This window comes from Lotus japonicus, chromosome 2 (genome assembly GCF_012489685.1).
Source record: "Lotus japonicus ecotype B-129 chromosome 2, LjGifu_v1.2".
In the NCBI taxonomy this organism is placed as follows: domain Eukaryota; kingdom Viridiplantae; phylum Streptophyta; class Magnoliopsida; order Fabales; family Fabaceae; genus Lotus; species Lotus japonicus.
In genome coordinates this window covers 69,154,600-69,173,148 of record NC_080042.1, presented here as the reverse complement: position 1 = coordinate 69,173,148, position 18,549 = coordinate 69,154,600, and the positions used below count along the sequence as shown (strand labels likewise).

The 18,549-nt window shown below is 34.3% G+C and overlaps 2 protein-coding genes across 3 annotated transcripts; one reads left to right on the top strand and one right to left on the bottom strand.

Moving 5' to 3' along the window:
* Positions 1–8,075: 8,075 nt before the first annotated feature.
* Positions 8,076–9,728, bottom strand: LOC130735593 (transcription factor MYBS3-like). The gene is made up of 3 exons (XM_057587529.1): positions 9,307–9,728; positions 8,882–9,078; positions 8,076–8,609 (listed from the first exon to the last, which is right to left on the bottom strand). The coding sequence occupies exons 1-3, from the start codon at positions 9,599–9,601 to the stop codon at positions 8,382–8,384; spliced, it is 720 nt and encodes a 239-aa protein (XP_057443512.1). The 5' UTR covers positions 9,602–9,728; the 3' UTR covers positions 8,076–8,381.
* A 4,959-nt stretch (positions 9,729–14,687) lies between these two features.
* On the top strand, positions 14,688–16,897 carry LOC130739101 (uncharacterized). Of its 2 annotated transcripts, none has more exons than XM_057591332.1 (4): positions 14,688–14,826; positions 15,026–15,138; positions 16,132–16,212; positions 16,546–16,897. In XM_057591332.1, exons 1-3 carry the CDS (start codon positions 14,742–14,744, stop codon positions 16,210–16,212), a joined length of 279 nt encoding a protein of 92 aa, XP_057447315.1. In that variant the 5' UTR covers positions 14,688–14,741; the 3' UTR covers positions 16,546–16,897. The 2 variants fall into 2 exon arrangements, with proteins under 2 accessions (XP_057447315.1, XP_057447314.1); XM_057591331.1 differs by having other exon boundaries at positions 16,452–16,897.
* The last annotated feature ends 1,652 nt before the right edge of the window (positions 16,898–18,549 follow it).

Genomic DNA, 18,549 nt, shown 5'->3' with positions numbered 1-18,549 from the left:
AGATTCCTAAGTCATAACATATAAAGATTCTCTCCTGTGATATGATAATGTTAAAGGACATATAAGAAAATCTTAATCCTCCTAGTAGTTGTCTCAATTTAAGTTCGTAGTTTCATTTAACATAAGTAAATCCTAATCCTCCTAGTCCTTGTCTCACTTTACTATATGTTTGTTATTTCATCGGATGATGATAAAGGGAAAAAATGTATGAAACTACCCTAAACTTAATAGTTTATGCAAATAGACACCACAGCTATAATTTCATCCTAATTAAACATGTGAAAAAAGAGTTGTGATGGGAATAAAGGTGAAAAAATGTTAAATGCCAACCCTACAAATTAATCCTAAGCAAGTAACCAGCAATGCAAGTGCACATCTTATATTGCACATAATTGACATATGCAAAATTTAAGATAATAGCATAAAGTGCCATAGCCAATCACTTGCCAATGTATAAAGCCGCATTAGTGTACCTCATCTCAAATTTGTCGGGTTTTTTCTTTTTGTGGAAAAGAAGATCAATAATCAATGGAGAAAGCCAGCATATGCAACCATATCATATATATATCAAATTCAGAACGAATGGTGAGGTTGTTCTCTGCCAAATCCAAGTAATGTTCAGCCTGTCTACTTTCTACTTTTGTTTGATTCAGAAATCAACATCAAACAAAAGAGCACATTGAAAGCCTCCACTTGAATTAATGGTCCCCTTTTCTCAATTTATGAACGTATATGATGGATGGTAAGCCAGAGTCTCCCTCAACCCATGGATGGATGCCACCCGTTCTGAACTTTTCTACCATGCATATATCTCTCGCCCACATAAACCTAATTAATTCTCTTTTCTCACTCACCCTTTTTGTTTTTTTTTCTTTGTCTTGCATATTCTCTCTAAGATGAACCAAAATACTAAGGCTATGTGTGTGTTTTATCATTTACACCAAGTCACCAAGTTAAATGTCCATTCGGAGCAATGAACAGAGAAGCAAGTTTATCATTGTTGGATTGAAATGAAAATACACAAACATTGTGATACTCAACTGATATTCAAATAAACACAAACAACAAGGATAGCCTTGTGTAACATTGTGATATTTAGTATGTTTGAAAAATCAACAAACACATCTAACTAGAATTGTAATCCTTAAATAATGTAGAGATATAGTATAACAACATGTTTAGATGAATTTCTGTCTAGTCAAATTCGAATTTAGAAGCTACTCACCGAAATTTCTTCCCATAATTATAAAATATTTTCAAATATGCAGTAAGTGTGCCTTATTTAATTATTGCACATCCAGACAAGCATATAAGTACATACACATGCACTATCCCTTCTAATTTAGTAAGTTTTTTAATCTTAGATTAAGTGTCAGAATCAAAGCAAGGACCTCAGCCATACGTGCAGGTGACTTTTGGTTGATTCTTTTACAAAAAGGGGCAGATGACATAGTTGATGAACCTTGGCGTGGAAAACTGGAAATCGATCCTAGCCTATTACTACAAGTTTAATGACACTGATAGAAGGACGAACCAGGTAGTGGCACGTCTTCAAGAATGAGACAGCATTTATTTTTTTACCAGTGAAAATTAATGGCGGTCCTAATATGTAGACAAGATTTTCTTGCTTAAATTAGTTCTTTACTTTGTTTGTTTCTATGCTAAAGTTGATTCCAGAGGCGCATTGCATTTTCTCCGCTTAATTAGTCTATTCATTACAGAACTGGTTTCTTTAAATTAGGTTTCACCTAAACCTATGAAACCTCAAGAATAAAACTGGATGACATGTACACAGGAAAGTTAATTAAACAATTTTTAAGGAATGACAATATTGCTTAAGCTGGTGGCAACTATAATTACATCTTTTAAGAATTTTGTCCCAACTAGATTAAATAGCTGGGCCTTGGAGTCCAGCTAGTGGAGCATCTGGCGCCGGAGTTAGAAGTCTTGCTACTGCAAGACTCATTAGCTTTGTCTTAGTTTCTGTCTCTTGTTTGGTTAGTTTTTCGAAACACCAAAAAAAAATATCTCCCTTCTAGTAGGTCATTGGTGAAAAAGTCTTCACTGTATTTTCATAAATAAATAGTGCATTGGGAGCATAGTGTTATAACAACCTTGTTTTTTTGTTCTTAATATATTAGGATTTGAGAATATGTGGATAAATATTCCCTTCAAGGCCTTCTTTAAGGTACAACACCAATATACTAAAAATATGTAATGCACTGATTAGGGTCTCCAATATAGGTCGAGCGAACCGAATCCACCAAAACTGAGCATATTTTTGTGAAATCAGGGTGGTCGGACCGATTTACGGGTCTCACAGGTGAAAAGGTTTGGCTTAGGGTGGTTTAGACCAGATGATTTCGAACCAACCGAAGTTGCCCTTGTCATGCCCACCATTGCCAGAAATCCCAGTCGCCGCATTAACACCTTTGTTCTCCCTTTCTCAACTGCACCAAGACACAGTCACTGCTCTTCTCAAACCCTAGTATCTGGTTTACTCCTTTTTTGCAGCCACACTATGTCTCATCTCCTTCTCCATCACTCAACGACCCTAACCTTCTTGTCCTTATGCCTCACAACTTCTCCTTCTTCGATCACTCAACAATTAACAAACCCTAATTCGGTCCAAGCTATGAGGATGAACCTTCACTGCGCCATTCTAGTCGTCACGAACAGCAACCACATGCCAAAAACGCTCTAGATCACTGAATGTCAACGAGTATATTCATGGCATCATTGTCCTCAAGATCGAAGAATTTGGTAGATGTGCATGCCATCGCTGTCTAATCCTCACCTCCAATCATACTTTTTTCATCCATCATCGTCAGGTTCATGGATTCTTGAGTCAAGTCTTTATCTCTTGTAGTTTCTCACCCTTTAGTAATTCATTGCAGATCTTTTGTTTAGCTTGTTCTTTGTTACCATTACTTTCATCTTTGTTACCATTTAAATCCAGATATGTTTCGTTCATCTTTTTGTTCATTTTTTCTGATTATTTTCATGATTTACAACCCGTGCGGACCCACGGTCAAACCGATACCCGACTAAGCCGAACCTGAACCCAAACCCGTAGCTAGTGAACAGATGGTGGTGGGCTTGGTGGTTGGTATTTCTCATCCGACCAAAACAGAGGTTTGAGCCCAAACCCGCCCGTTGGACAACCATAATACTAATACATCATATCTAACTTGTAAACTTGAATTCGTAACTATATGTGATCTCCTTTAAAAGGTTTTTGGACCATACACTATCATGATCATTAGCCCATCACACAAATGACTCACCCCAACAATCAAGGAACATTTTGGCTCCACGTTTCCAAGTCTTACAAGTAATAAAATGGTTTCACAATCCAAATAAGAATGGAGTTAAAAAAAGCAATTAATGAGCTCAATGAAATAAAAAAAAATAAAGAAAAACAAAACACCTATCCACTAAACTCAAACTGCTTATAACAAAAAAAAGTAAACTCAAACTATGGACCCTTAGACTTAATTAGTTCACAAAAGAAGAGAACAAATTAACACAAACAATTTTTGAGGTTTCATTTGAGCACAAGTCCCGACTAAATAAAAACAAGTTTCAATTGCCTTTAGATTTTGGACCACCCAACCCCCACCCCACCCTCCCAGATACCTCAATGTAGATCAACATTTTGGCAAGTAAGTGGATTACCAAATGATGGAAGGGGATCCATTTCCAAAGAAGAAATGAAGATGTTGAGAGGGTAAGCGATGCTTGCGACCGACAAGACACGTAATTATATATGTAGTTGTACACTTGTACATATATACTTAATCAAGTATATGGCCAGATTAACGTGTGCTAGCTACATGTATATTACATTTCATGTAATCATTTTGTGGATGAATTATCCAAATAGTATATCCTAGATACTCATAAAAACAAAATCATATCATCCACAATTTTCATGTGAACATCAATAGAACATGTATGCAAAGCTATTTGACTGAAAACTCCAAATAATTGGACACCTCGCAGATGGTTACAGGTAGTAAAGAAGACACAGACCGTTGGTTGAGAGGTCACATATCTAAAAAGTGCTCATAATTAAAAATATCGTCATATCATTTTCATATCATACGGACAAAAAATTATATTGATGTGCATCTGCCTAATGTATGCGGACAAATGTAATAAAAGCAATCATAAAGTTCCAGAAAGAACAATGCTTCGGGGATTTTGATACCAATGATGGATAGGAAATAGAGAATTCATGTGAAGATAAATGAAAGTGTATTAATCATATAAACAGCTTAAAGGAGGATTTAGAAGTATGATTGTTCTATATTTCTTTAGCATGACAAACAGAATAATTCCGGTAAACCATTAATTGGCGAGACCTGTCTCTTATTGAGAGAATAGGCCACGCTCATACAAACTCTTGGGCCGAGGATCTATGAGGCCCAAGAGTCCAACTAGGCTAGCATTATGATTTTGGACTATCCTACTATAAAAGGGAGGTCACTCATTGTAAATAGGATATTTTATTATTACATGGTACTATTATTTCTCATTTCTAGTCGGCTTGGGATTCTTCCTTAGAATGTCTCTGGTCTTAGCATTGTCTATGGGGTTTCTACTCTCATCGTTCCTTAATATGAAGTATTAAGGAACGAAGGGAGTAGAAAATTATTTAACCTTATCTACTCTCATTAGTTACTTGACTTACTTCCTAATTAATTGAAAACTATTAGTGAATTAAGTAATGTATGATTAAACCTATTCTTACTGTGCATATTACAATCCCCTTTGAAGCTCACGTCTCAGTCAAGGGATTTTCATTCCATGGAATATGGATGGCCTCCTGAAGACATTAAATATGAACTTGCTACTTGTATATGTACATGTAATGGTACCATGTCTAAATTTTGGTTAAATTCCTATGAATCTTCTTGCTGTGTCAACTCCAAATATGAGACAATACTTTCAACCAATCTTTGCTTAAGGAAATTAATTGAAGACTATAATTTTCTTATTATCAGCCCTTTAAACTTAATACTGAAGGCAAGTGCTATAGGCTCTTAATTTCCTGGACAGAATTGAAGGTCCTTTCTGGATTGGTATATATTCCTTTCTCAGAATCTTGTGGACAAGCTTCCTTCTCATCCTATCCTCTTATCTTCATAATATTTTTACCTAGTATGCCTAGAGTTCGTCAACTTTCTAGCATTGATCATACTACTAACTAATAACTTCAAAGTCTGGCCGTGAAAAAATCTAGTAATTAAGAGAAAAAAGACAGTGTAAAGATTTTTATTCATACCTTTAATCATATCACTTTTTTATATTTTAATTTAAATTTAAGTATGAGATGACAAGTTAATATCAGTAAATTCTACAATAAGTACAATGCGTAATGTATTCACAGGTTTTGTGTAAATATTTATTCATGCACATATACTTAATTAGTTAATGGGTGCATGATCTAATACTTTGAAATAAAGTAACTAAGTGTTGAAGTTAATAAACAAAGTAAAATATAAGTGGTGCACCAATTCGTTAGAGGCAGCTCTAGAAATAAGAAGTAGCAAGAAATGCAAGGCCTTGAGTCAGCACTAACCAACCAAATTGTCAAAGGAATGATAGACTAAATTATTAATCAACGTGTTCATTCCTTGATACTGTTTTTAATGATAACATGCTCTTTAATTATTATTTTGGCAGCAAAACACGATCAAATAATAAAAAAACTCATAACCATAAGGTGTGATGTAGTGGCCTCGCTTACTTTAATTTGTTCATTAACTATGAGATTGAGGTTCAATTTTCGCCTAAGTGAATGAGGTGCATTTTGTGTCGAACTGTTTACGGCTTAATGCATGCATGTGAGCACCCGTGATGAAAAAATTAATCACTACTATCAACAATGGATACCAATCTCTGTTAGAAATATTTTTCTCTTGCATGGTGAGTAATATAAAACAATTTTCATAAATTTTTACCTAAAAACTTAAATTTTGAAATAATTAAATGTTTGACAAACTCACCAACAAAAATTAAAGAACTCATGGGAATTGAAGCAATAATGGAGCAGCTTAGTTACTATTCATTTTGATAGTTTCAGTAAAAAAAAAAGTCCATATACGATGTATCATGTATATTCACTAAAAAAAAAACTTGTTTTTAGTGGCACTATATTTGTGGCATTTATAAAAGAATGCCCCAAAGTGATATTAATCTGGCATTTAAGTAGAATGCCACAAATTTGAGAACGCAACCCTAGCTAATTAGTAGCTATTTGGCAGCAAATTACTTGTGCATTTATTTAGAATGCCACTAATTTAGAACCGGATTCGCAGCTAATTAGCAGCTATTTGGAAGCAATTTTTTAAAGTGGTGATATCAATCTTTTTTTTGAACGTGATGATATCAATCTATTATTTATAAAATTGATATTGTTAGAATATATATAACAAACCTCACTGTTAGAATTTTTTTTTTTTGAAAGACTGTTAGAATATATATAATATAACATTCAAGGTTTCATTTTTTTCATTTAAATAAAATGGTTTCTTTTTTTAATTTAAAAAAAAGGTTATTTTTTCTTAAAAAATATATCTTGCTCGAAAATCACTCATTCAACAAAAGTGAACAATATATCTATAGCTAAGTTGAAAATCACCCACTGAACAATCATCAAACAAGTATTCATCTCTTACTCGCACAAACTCTGCAACTCTGCACCGATCGGAAACTCAGCGTCGCGCATCATCGCCGCGCATCACCGCCACTCATCGGTTGTCTTCACCACCGTAACCAAGCTTCCGGAACACCACAACCCTCGCCTCACTCTTTTACTGGTTATCTTTCTCACTCATCTATGTATCTAGGGTTTTTCTGTTTGCTTAGATTTCAATGTGTGTGCGTCTTCTCCTCTTTAATTTTTCGATTCAGAATTCCGAGTATTTCGATTTTGAATTTTGAGTTTTTCATTGTGCGAAAAAGCAGAATCGAAGAACAACAAGGAGGAAGAAGGGATGGAATTGAGTTGATTGTGTGTGAGAACCGAACATGACATCATTTAATAAAGAATGCATTTTTTTGTAGTGGTTTCTTTTTCCTTTTAATGAAGAAAGGCATAACGCTCAAGGGACAAAACATAACAAGTAAAAAGTAAGGATACTTGAATTCATATATATAAGTAATATATATCGGGGCAGATTAATCATATTTTCAAAAATCATATTTTAAACCTAGACGGCTACCTTTCCAACCCTAGTGGTAGTGGGGTCCAAAAATCTTTTCAACAGAATCCCAACATACTTCATCCAATCAGGAAGTCTGTTGCCATCAGCTGTCTCTAATTTATGTTGAGTAAGTTATTGACATAGAAAAACACTACAATTAAGGAACCAAAAGAGCTTGTTCAAGTTGCAACCTTCTTGATCTGGGAATGTTCAAATGACTCATGATAAAGTTTGGGTTAAATAACCCATCATTCAATCACATGGGAGATAAGTGAGTTGAAATTTCTATATTTTATTTATTAATTTATTTCTAACTCATTTTGGATGATGGGTTATTTAACCCAAACTTTATTATGGGTCATTTAGACAACCCCAATCTGGGTTCAACAAACTTTTGTACACTTAAAGTTGTGCTGGTTTGAATACAATGACTTAGCTTATCAAAAAAAATTCTAAACATAATATTATTCGTTTGGTAGGTATATATGAATGTCGATGACTTGTTTTTTCTTTATAAGCGTCAATGACTTGTTAATTGTAAATAAAATATGTGTGGATATTGAAGTTCTATTTCAATTCATTCACTTTTTATCTTAAGCGGGAACTGATGTCTATTTGTAACGGTATCAACAAGTATTCAAACGTGTAGTTTTTGTATCTCTCATCACGTTGGTCAAAATCACATTCATTCCAATGACAGAGGAGACAAGAATCGACTAAAAGCCTTGTGTCTATAGCTCGGTGCTTAGTTGAACTGATTGAACTTAATTTGCAGTGATAAAAAGATATTTGTATGTATATGCTATTTAATAATCAAGTGCTATATATATCTGATTATTGCATAGGTTAATGCTTAATGAATGACTACACCAAGAAAAGTAAATATGTTTCTTTGATCAGATGAGAAGATCTTCTATCTGAGTGAGTTGATGCTAGCTAGACAACAAATAATTAAAAGGATTCATATATCCCTGCTAAATTTATATATAATAGTATAATTAAGCTTCACATATTTGCCTATGAAAAACATATTTATGTAGTTAATTACTTTAATCAAGTGACACTAATTGACCCAAGAAGGAAGGAACCAGGGGATGACTTAGGTTGTTCCAAGGTGTTTACTTTAGGTGCTGCAAGAGTGAGCTGCAGATCAGGCCCTACTGCATTTTAGGATAGCCACATAGGCTCTGCAGCTTCTGATGCTTCAACGTTAGAGTATCTATCATCACCAGTTTTCTTCTCATCATCATCATCTGATTTAGTTTCTTGTTGGAAGGAGGTTAGCAGTGACAAAGTAGCATCCTTCTCAACTTCACATTTGGATTTAACTTGTTGATTACAAGAATCTGAACTGCTATTTGGATGAGGAGTAGTTTTTGTGCTTTTGCTACCAATCTGCCAATTTATGAGAAACAAAATTAATATTTCAGGGGTAGTTTGTTGTGTACTATGTTAAAAACTTGTCCAACCGTAAAATGTGTTTTTACAACTAACATTCTATTTATAATATGTTCCTAATGTTGTAAAATTAATTTGCAGAATTGAAAACCTTTTTAACTTGTGAAACCATTTTGTTTTTTTCCCGACAAAGTCATATTTAAATAAGATAATATTCATAAAGAAAGAATCACTTGACTAATTCATAAAGGAGTTCATCATAAATCTACCATGTCAAAGAGACTTGAACGTCTTTTCTTCTTATTCATCATGGCTAGTCGAATGAAGTACTTCTGAGCATGGCTTGCAACTTGGGTTGGTGTTCTTGTAGTCACATAGTTTCTAGAGATTCCCCTCCAGTCTCCTTTTCCCAGTTTCTCTAATCCAATTAGGAATGTTCTGTGTTCTTCTTCTGTCCACGGAACTCCTAATATATTTATAGCACAAAAAAAAAAGTTAGATTCAAGGGGTGGGGAGGATAATAAATAAGATATGAAGAAAATAATGTAAGTCTACCTATTTCCAAAATAATTTCACAAACAAAATTTAATGAAGAAAATGAGTGATGGAAAATATACAAAAAAAAAGTCTGTTTCTATTACAATTAATTCATTCTAAAGTCAAAATCGCTTCTGCGGAGAATTTTTGTGAGTACCTTTCTTCCTCTCTTGTGCTCCAGCAATGAGACCATCTGATAGATACCCGAATGAGGTTCTGTCATAATTCTCTTCAACCGTTATTCTTGACGAACAAAAGGAGGAAGATGGAGAAGATGATGAAGAGGGTAAGGGCAAGGAGTCCATGCTGAAGCTTTTCTTCATGGTGAGACAGGAGGATATGTCCAGTTGAACGCCGAAGAGGCGAACCCCGACAAAACTACCTCTGATCAAAGAGGTGCAGGTCCTGGAATTATGGCCTATGATTCCACAATGTGAGCACTTCCTCCCCATTTTTCACCTGACACACAAGGTTCGTTTTGTTTTCTCAGCCACAACAACAACACCAAACTGTGTGTGTCTGAGAAGGAGAAAGAGAGACAGAAGAGAGCAGAAATTACAGATATGTTTGGTGATATATATGATGATGGAGTGAGATGTGGGGTTTGTGAAGCTGGATGCACACCAAGACAAATTAATTGGATGGACATAATTTATTGTACGTGGATACTTTTGCAAATTCTTCTTTCTTTCCTTTTACTTTTCAAAAAACCAAAATATATCATAAGTATATAGAATATACCTTATCTTATTTTCTGAGTACTTTGGTGTATTACACATACTAATATATAGTAGCTATCACATATTTACATTTTTACTTTATTTTCTATTTATTTCTTTCTCTTTTAAATAATATCATTCAGCACATCTCTATGAAAACCAAACGTCTTTCTCTCATCTCTTCACATCTTTTCCACTTATTATAAAGTATAAATGAGACTTAACTTGATATGTAAGTTAAGTTTTGGAAAATATTTTATCATGCCTAGCTTTGATTCTAGGTATAGTAAGATAATAGAGTTTATTTTACATCTGTTTGTAAGACGCTCCAAAAGTGCAATCTATGGTGTGAATGTGAGTTAGAAAATTTTACATTGATAACTAGAAATATGACAAAGATAATTATTATACATAAATAGATCATCACCTCTAAGTTATGTTTTGGGGTAGAGTTAGGCCTCCAAATACTAACATAGTATCAGAAGTACCTCTGATCAAGTAATCAGAGTTCAATTCTCTCTTTTTCATAATTTTAATAAAAAGTTGAATTTCAGAATATAATATATTGGTATATATATGTATTGTCCACGTTTTAAGTTCAAGTGAATTCTTATGTAAGAGTTGAAAATTCGTGTTATCTTTTCCTTCGATAATTTAAGCTTTTGTGATAATTTATTGATGGAAGTAAATACTTACAGGTGCGTTTAGTTCCCCATGGAAGAATTATAGTCAACACATCATGGAAGTTAATGTGTAAAGACACACACTGTCATGAGAATTTCCTTTCAATATTTCAATATTTGGGAAGTATGTAGGTCAATCACCAACGTATGACTTTGGCGAAAGATGAAATATCATAGAAAATAACTACTTTGAAAGTCGTGTCTATCAAGTATCAACCATCATTACTTGCTAAGGAAATTAATTAACTACACATATGTCTATATTAGTTGTCAAGTTATTATTAAAAAAATGTGAACTGGACGTGAGAGATAGTTAAATTTTATGCTTTCACTCAACTTAGATTTGAATGTTTCAAAGCCGTGCAAATAAACCAAATCTGAGGAAATTCCTATTCCTTTTCTGATGAGTCAATAGATATTCTCAGGACGGTGGTGTTCAAAGTCAGAAGCAGATGAAATATTGCCTTCTGGAGAGCTAGAAACCCCTTCTGTGGGTTCCCTTCAATATTCAAACATTTGATCGTGGGCAGTAGAATAAAAGATATCATGAATTTATTACTCCCTCTGTCCCCATTTGTTTTCCCATTATATAGCCGTTTAAAAAAAAAGTCAAATAGCATGTTTGGAATAGAGATGACAGGAAAACGCACATCTACGGGACCCGACCCAAATTGAACCTGAAATTTCGTGCGAAACCCGATTTCTTTGGGCTTAAGTTTCAGTTTCACCCGAATTTTAAAACTTGTTTGGATTTGGGTGTGAGATTGATTAAACCCACACTCACACCCAAATCCAAACCCGAAGCCTTATGCATGTAATTATCAGCCCTGATATATATTAATAAAGTTACTAAGTAGGGTTTTCTTGAAGAATGAAGTTTAATTAGACATTTAGAATTGAGATGTTTATAAATCCATGAATTATGTTGTTTATCAGCTTATGTTCATGTATTTTTTCCTTTGTATTGGAAAGATGATGAGGTTTAATCAGCTTATGTTCATGTTGCTCTCTTATGTACATGTTGTTTCCGGATTGAGTTTTTTAGTTTTTTGCGGATTTGGTGCTCACATCGGGTTTTGGGTTTGGGTTCGGGGTAACCCGAAACCTAGGGGTAGGGTTTAACTTTTGCACCCATATTGGATTTGAGTTTAGGTATGAGTTTTGGTGTTAAGTTTGGATTCGAGTGTGAGAATGGTCAAACCCGCACTCACGGGGCCCTTGTCAACCCTAGTTTGGAACGATCACGTTTAAAGTTAAAATCAATTCTAAAAAATCTCTTACAAGTAGTTTATATCATTGACAATTTTTATTTTTGAAGTAAACTCATAACAAGAATTAATTAACTTAAGAACAAGAGCCCTCTCAAGTGAGAATGATGTATAAGTACCTCCACCCGAATCTACCAAATCCATTCAACAAACCGCCCAAAAGAAATACAAGCAACATAGTAACCAAACTACCAACACTCAAAGAATAACGGGTTAACAATGACTTTCGGAAACCATGGTGCTATTTCTTCAGCAGTGCGAGGCCACCGTACTCTTTCTCCCTTCTTCTACTCACAACGGTGTAAGGTTCATTGCGCATGTAGCTTTTCCTTGACGGTGGCGCGAGGCCACCATACTCTCTCTCCGTTCCTCTACTCACGACACGAGGTCACACCTCTTCCCATGGTCTCTGACGACTACAACTTCGGCAACCACTGCCATCTACTATCTCCCACTTTGTTTCTCTATAATCTTTGTTATGGTGTGTTGAAGTTTAAAACAAGAAAAAATGCTGATTGATTCCGTGTTGGTAATAGATTTTTAATGTCTCTGAACTATGTTAATTTTGATGGAGGCGCAAATGGGTGGTGCACAATGACAAAGGTTTCTACTCGTTTCCCTTTCGTTTCTCATCTTCTCTATGTTTATTTTGACATATTTTTTAACTATCAAAACATTGGAATTACGTTTTGTCTCCCTAATAACAGTTGTAGATGCAATAACATATTTCAAATGTAGTTCAAAAGAAATACATATTTCAATTGTCACTGACCTAATGCAAACCGAACACTTACAACTCTAAATATGAGTTATAATTGAATATATTTTCATGAATATGTTGTAGCAACATCTATGTTTTGTCTTATAAGGCAAAAATGACTTAGTAGACATTTAATTTAGCATTTGGAGTGCTCTTAAGAGTTGTAGACATTTTCTCTAGCTTTCCATCAAGATAAAATCCATGCTCAAAATCATTTTTATGGCGTAAGACACGCCCAAACATATTTTTTAAAAAAAAAAAAAAAAACTTGCGCAATTCATTCAAATTTTATTCCATTAAGATGAAATTTGTAACTGAAGACCATGACTAACTCAAATACCTTTTTTTTTTTAAGAAACTCACTCAAATAACCTTAAGAAACACTTAAAGGCATTTTACAACTACCCTTTTGTTACTTTTTTATTTCCTATTTTTTCCTTAATTTTTTCTTATCTCAACTAACTAGCTAATTAATTTTTGTTTATTTTTTAAAACAACATACAATTCAAATTAAATTTAAAAAATATGAAAAGAGTTGGATAAAATAGAGTGTTAACAGTAACCATATTCACTTGACGGTGAATCACATTCTCAAGCCTTTAATTATCAACAACTCTAAACAGCCATATACACACAAAATATCCAAAATCCATCGTATGTAGGGATGTCAAAATTACCCACACCCGTGGATACCCGCGGATAAAAACCCGTTATGGGTAAAATTACCCACGCCCACGGGCACCCACAGATTTAATTAATGGATATATCCGTTATCCATTTATTAATGGGCGGGTACGGATATTGATGTATCCATACCCATGGATATCCACCCGATATATAAAATACTAAAATATATTTTATATGTATATACATAGATTTTATATTAAATATCTAATGAATTTGTGTTTGAGTTATAGTTCTCTTCCAAGTAAACTTTTACAATGGTAATCGTAAAAAGAAGCCCTTAGACTCAAAAAATGGTAGAAAATAGGTATTTTCCTTTACACATTGATTGAGTCTAAAGTCCAATCTTAAATTTTATATTTAATATAATTTTATTTTAAATAAATATCTGTGAATTCATTTATGTTAATGGGTGTCGGATGCCCATGGATATCCATGGATATTTTAAAATCAGGTTAAAATCCACTTAATGGATATCCATGTGGGTATGAAGCGAGTACGAGTATAAATTTTTACATGTGGAGCGGGTGGTGGGTATATACTATCCATGTCCACCCGTACCCATTCACATCTCTAATCATATGAAAATGGCAAGATACATGTGTGTCAAAAATGACACAAGAGAAAGCATGAGTACCATATTCTTCACTTGATAGATTGCATCACTAGAAATGCAGTCGATGTCTCGATGAACAATTTGGATCAATATGCAACAAAAGATCGATCCTCTGTAGTTCCCTCCAGCATAATTATCGAGTATATATCGACCCTTATTTTTTAATCAATGACTACTTGATTGACTAAGATTAATATCAATAAAAAATAATTTATTAACGGTAATTTATTGATTACAGAGGTCGTAGAGAATTTGAATTCGTTGGTAAAATGAAATTTTTACTGAAGGTGTCCAATGTACAACTACAAGCATCGCCCTCTGTTTTTCCAAAATTGAAGTCTGCCCCAAAAAATTTGTAACAGCTGCATCCTATAGATTTTCTCCATCCAAATGTGACACTTGGTGGAAGCAATTGAGAATGATCATGCAATTTTTTAGTGTTAGGTAGTGGCCAAGCAACAGAAATTAAGTAGTAATCTTTGTGCAGATGAGGAAACTGGGAGCTGTATTCTTATAAAATTAAAATATTCTGTGTATTCATAAGTTTTTCTGTGTGTTCCTATAGAATAGCTCAAGTGGTAAGAGTTGCAGACATATGAGTTGGGTAGGTGGAGATCCAGGGTTCGATTCTTAACGGTGTAATTTATTTTTCCAATGTACAAAAAAAATAACTTTTTAGGTGTATGTCCCCGAAATCAAATGAAATATTTACCCAAAAAAATCAATTAACATTTTTTTCGAAATAATAAAAAGTAGCAAAAAAAAGTTACAAAAACAATATTTAGGCCCAAGTTTGAAATTGCTGGCCCAAAAGACAGCCCATTCTATATGAAGTGGCAACGCCACAGCAGAAGCTTCACCAATGGCAGCATCACCATCATCTATGGCGGAAGACCAGAAGCTTCCAGAACCTTCCGACCCTCCGTCGCGGTTCGATCCCAGTCGAAGTATCTCTTCTTCTTCTTTCACTGTTACCAGTTCTTACACCTTCCCTCAATTCCTTCATTCTCTTTTTCCCGCGTGGAATTTTCATCAGCTTTTTAGGGTTTCAATGTGAATGTTGTATATATGAATTTAACTGTGGATTGATTGATTGATTTGATATGATGAATTTTGTGGTTGATGAATTTTTTGTTGTTGTTGAAGTGGTTGGTGTCATCAAAAGGAAAGCTTTGATCAAAGACTTGGCTGCTGTGTACCATGCTGAATGTCTTTCATACTGTCAAGAGCTTTTGGAACTTCAATCCAAATGGGATGAGGTTAGTGGTTACATTACATGCAACTGCAATTTCTGATTTCTTTGATTGATTTCTGAAGCTAATAATTTGTTTACATTTTAGTGGTATAAGAAATAGGGTAACACTAGGAAGTGTGGAAGAAATGGTGAAAATTATGCAGACATGACATGATGTATGTTTTAACTCTGTGTGTGTGTGTTTAGCATTAATATTATTATAAGAAATATATAACCTATGAACAAAAAAAAAATCACTTGACTACTTGTAGCTTCATTCCTACTTTATAATTGTATGCCCTCTTATATGGATGATTCTCCTTATCCTTTGTAGAAAAATAATTTTCGGTATCAATAATGAAGGTGGACCGAATATTTAGTGGAGTTCAATTTACGTTATTGATGCCTATTTCTGTGAGACAAAAAGAGGACCATTGAGGTTCCAGATGTTGGAAAGGTGAATGGCTTTGGTGGCGTACTAGAATCTGTGTCAGTTATGATTTATGAAGCATTTGTTGGCCACCGTGAATTGAATCTTAGAGAGATGCCTCTTCTTAAAAATAAAATTTATTAGAACAGGTTGATCCTTTTAGAGACACTAATAGGAGCTGACACTCAATGGTCCTCCCCTAGTCTCTCTAGAAAGCCCTCATGATTACTTCAGAGTTAAATCAATTGCATGTTTTGTGTTTCCCTTCTCCTTTTTAAAAGTAATGCGTGAATGGGTGTGCCTATGCAGATATCAACTCCTTTCTGCACAATATTCTTAACATGAATTCCCAGTGGTTTGTCATTTACTCATTCATAAAGAAGTATTAAAAATCACCATTTTTTAGACCTTTCATATATTCAACTCTTCCTCCTCGAAGTCTTATTTGGATTACTTCATAAAGATAATATGGCTTCCTGTCATTCTTGTTATTCAGAATTAGTAGGCTTGTCTTTGAAGCACTTATATATAACATGTTAGTGTTTCAATTTAATTGATCATATTTTATCTTTATCTCAACTGTTTCAGCCATTTATTGATTTAAAACCTATAGAGGATTCAAAAAAGGAGACAGTGCGGCCCTCTAAACGCATCAAAAAGTTACGTTAGGTATGATACAACATAATCATCTCATTGTCATCGCATATTTGAATTGGATTCCAATATGAGCATGTAAATGCTCGATAGATTATTGACATCAGTTTAAGTACTCAAATGGTGGATTTCGATTCAGTGAGATCTGCATGCTCTGATTTCTTTCCTGAGATCCTAAAATGTTTCTTGTTTTTCATTTATGATTTTTGATGTCACTGAAAATGCTCTGGAAATGCTTTGTAATTTTATGACAGGTTCCTTCTGGATTTTGTTCCAAATGAAAGTTTCATGTGCATGATTATGTCATATTGGCAATCTACATGGTTCAGCCACTTTTGCTCTTTTTAGGTTTTCAGGTCGTTGCTCCTCTACTAAACAGAGCAATATGCCCCCTTCAGAGGTATTTTTGGTTGCTGTTGGTATACCTGTTACTGTCAAAGCATATGCTTAATGAGGTAATGCACTTTGCTTATGCTGTGAAGTGCATCACTGGAAGTTTCGTCCATCAACTTACACTAATGTCCTACTGCTCCATAAAATAGATATATACAATATGTACCCTGATGGTTGTGTATAGAATAACATTCTCTTTCCCACACTCTGCTTCTGGGTATAATCCGTTGCAAATATTTAGCTTTCTTCGAAATTGTATCTTTTACTGTTTTGAATTCAATGAAACAGTTAACATATCTTTATACAAGAGTTTAGCTGCACCAGATAACATTCTGAGACAATAGATCAGCTACGGTCTGCAACTTTATGCCTAAGGCTTATGATAGAACCAGCCAAGAGTGTAGATAGAAAGGGTATTATTACGCAAGATAATCCCTAATCCCAAATAGGAATTAGAGAAGGATACATGAATTTGGTGAGTATTCGAGAGACTCACCTCTCTCCTAACCTAAGTCCCAATTTCCTAAATGAGCCAAAAGATACTCCTCACTCTCACTAGCCCTCTTATTTATAGGCTAACACTCTTAACAAGCTCCTAACTAACCCAATGAGAATATAAGATGCGGTTACCTATCAATACTCTGCCACTTTTGAGGAGCAAAGAGAGCAAAAATTGTGACTACCGGTGATCTCATGACCTATTTGGTAATTTCTCTCTCCACTTCCATGGTCTCTGCCTCAGCCATCAATGGGGTTGTGTCTGCCTAACCTTTGAAAGGCTTAATTGCACTTTTGGTCCCCCACGAATAACAAATGTGCATTTTTGGTCCTAAACGTTTGAAAATAGCAGAATCAGTCCCATACGTTTGTCTCCGTTAGCGTTTTTGGTCCCTCCGTTAAAATTCTAATAGAAGTTACTTATTGCACCCCCATTTTACTATTCTCACCCCTCACTAGGACCAAAAATGCACTTTTATCATTTGTGGGGGACCAAAAGTGCAATTAAGTTTAAAAAATAAAAAAACCAAGAAACCCATCAACCACTTCTTATTCTTCTTCTCCCAATTCTCATATCTCCTTATGCTATGTTATCTGTACGTACCCAGGTGTAGGTTCATCATTAACTTCCAATGAGAACCTGTAAGAAAAAATAAGTATAAGTTTGAAAACTAACACTGTGTATCTCACATGTTTGTACATAATGAGTACTTGCAGGCACTGGCAATAAAGACTTGCAACCATGTGTGTGAATGGATAAAAGATGTGGAAAATGAAATATTTTTGCTAGGAGCTAGCCCCTTTTCATGGTGATTCCCATGCAAATACTGTAAACATGTACAATAATTTTAATTTAATACAGTGATGCCAACAAGAAGTGGAAGCCATTGTGGATCATTAAAAGGAAATATTTCTCTAATCATTTAAGAACTTGATGGAGAAGAAGAAGTGGTTGGTGGGTTTCTTGGTTTTTTTTATTTTTTAGGCTTAATTGCATTTTTGGTCCCCCACGAATGATAAATGTGCATTTATAGTCCCAGTGAGGGGTGAAAATAGTAAAATGGGGTGCAATAAGTAACTTCTGTTAGAACTTTAACGGAGGAGACCAAAAACGCTAACGGAGACAAACGTGTGAGACTGATTCTGCTATTTTCAAACGTTTAGGACAAAAAATGCACATTTATCATTCGTGGGGGACCAAAAATGCAATTAAGCCCCTTTGAAATTTAAATTATAAAAGAATGATTCAATTTAAAAATAATTAGGATTATTTAAATAATTTTCAATCCATGTTTAAAAAAATTGTATGAAGAGTTTGTTCTAAAATAAAATGGGGTCGGTAGCAAATAAGGGATTTGAATTTTCTTTTTTTGAACTAAGGGATTTGAATTGAATTTGAGGTCAGATAAAAAATAGAATCCGAAGCGAATAAATGATAAGGATCAGAAATTGAATTAGTGC

Excerpts from the sequence above, each read along its gene's own strand:
- LOC130735593 (XM_057587529.1), bottom strand. The coding sequence starts at position 9,601 with ATGGGGAGGAAGTGCTCACATTGTGGAATCATAGGCCATAATTCCAGG. Across the intron at positions 9,079-9,306 it reads AGCACAAGAGAGGAAGAAAG|GAGTTCCGTGGACAGAAGAA; the intron begins GTACTCACAAAA and ends TAAATATATTAG. Across the intron at positions 8,610-8,881 it reads GTTCAAGTCTCTTTGACATG|ATTGGTAGCAAAAGCACAAA; the intron begins GTAGATTTATGA and ends ATAAATTGGCAG.
- LOC130739101 (XM_057591332.1), top strand. The coding sequence starts at position 14,742 with ATGGCAGCATCACCATCATCTATGGCGGAAGACCAGAAGCTTCCAGAA. Across the intron at positions 14,827-15,025 it reads GCGGTTCGATCCCAGTCGAA|TGGTTGGTGTCATCAAAAGG; the intron begins GTATCTCTTCTT and ends TTGTTGTTGAAG. Across the intron at positions 15,139-16,131 it reads TTCAATCCAAATGGGATGAG|CCATTTATTGATTTAAAACC; the intron begins GTTAGTGGTTAC and ends CAACTGTTTCAG.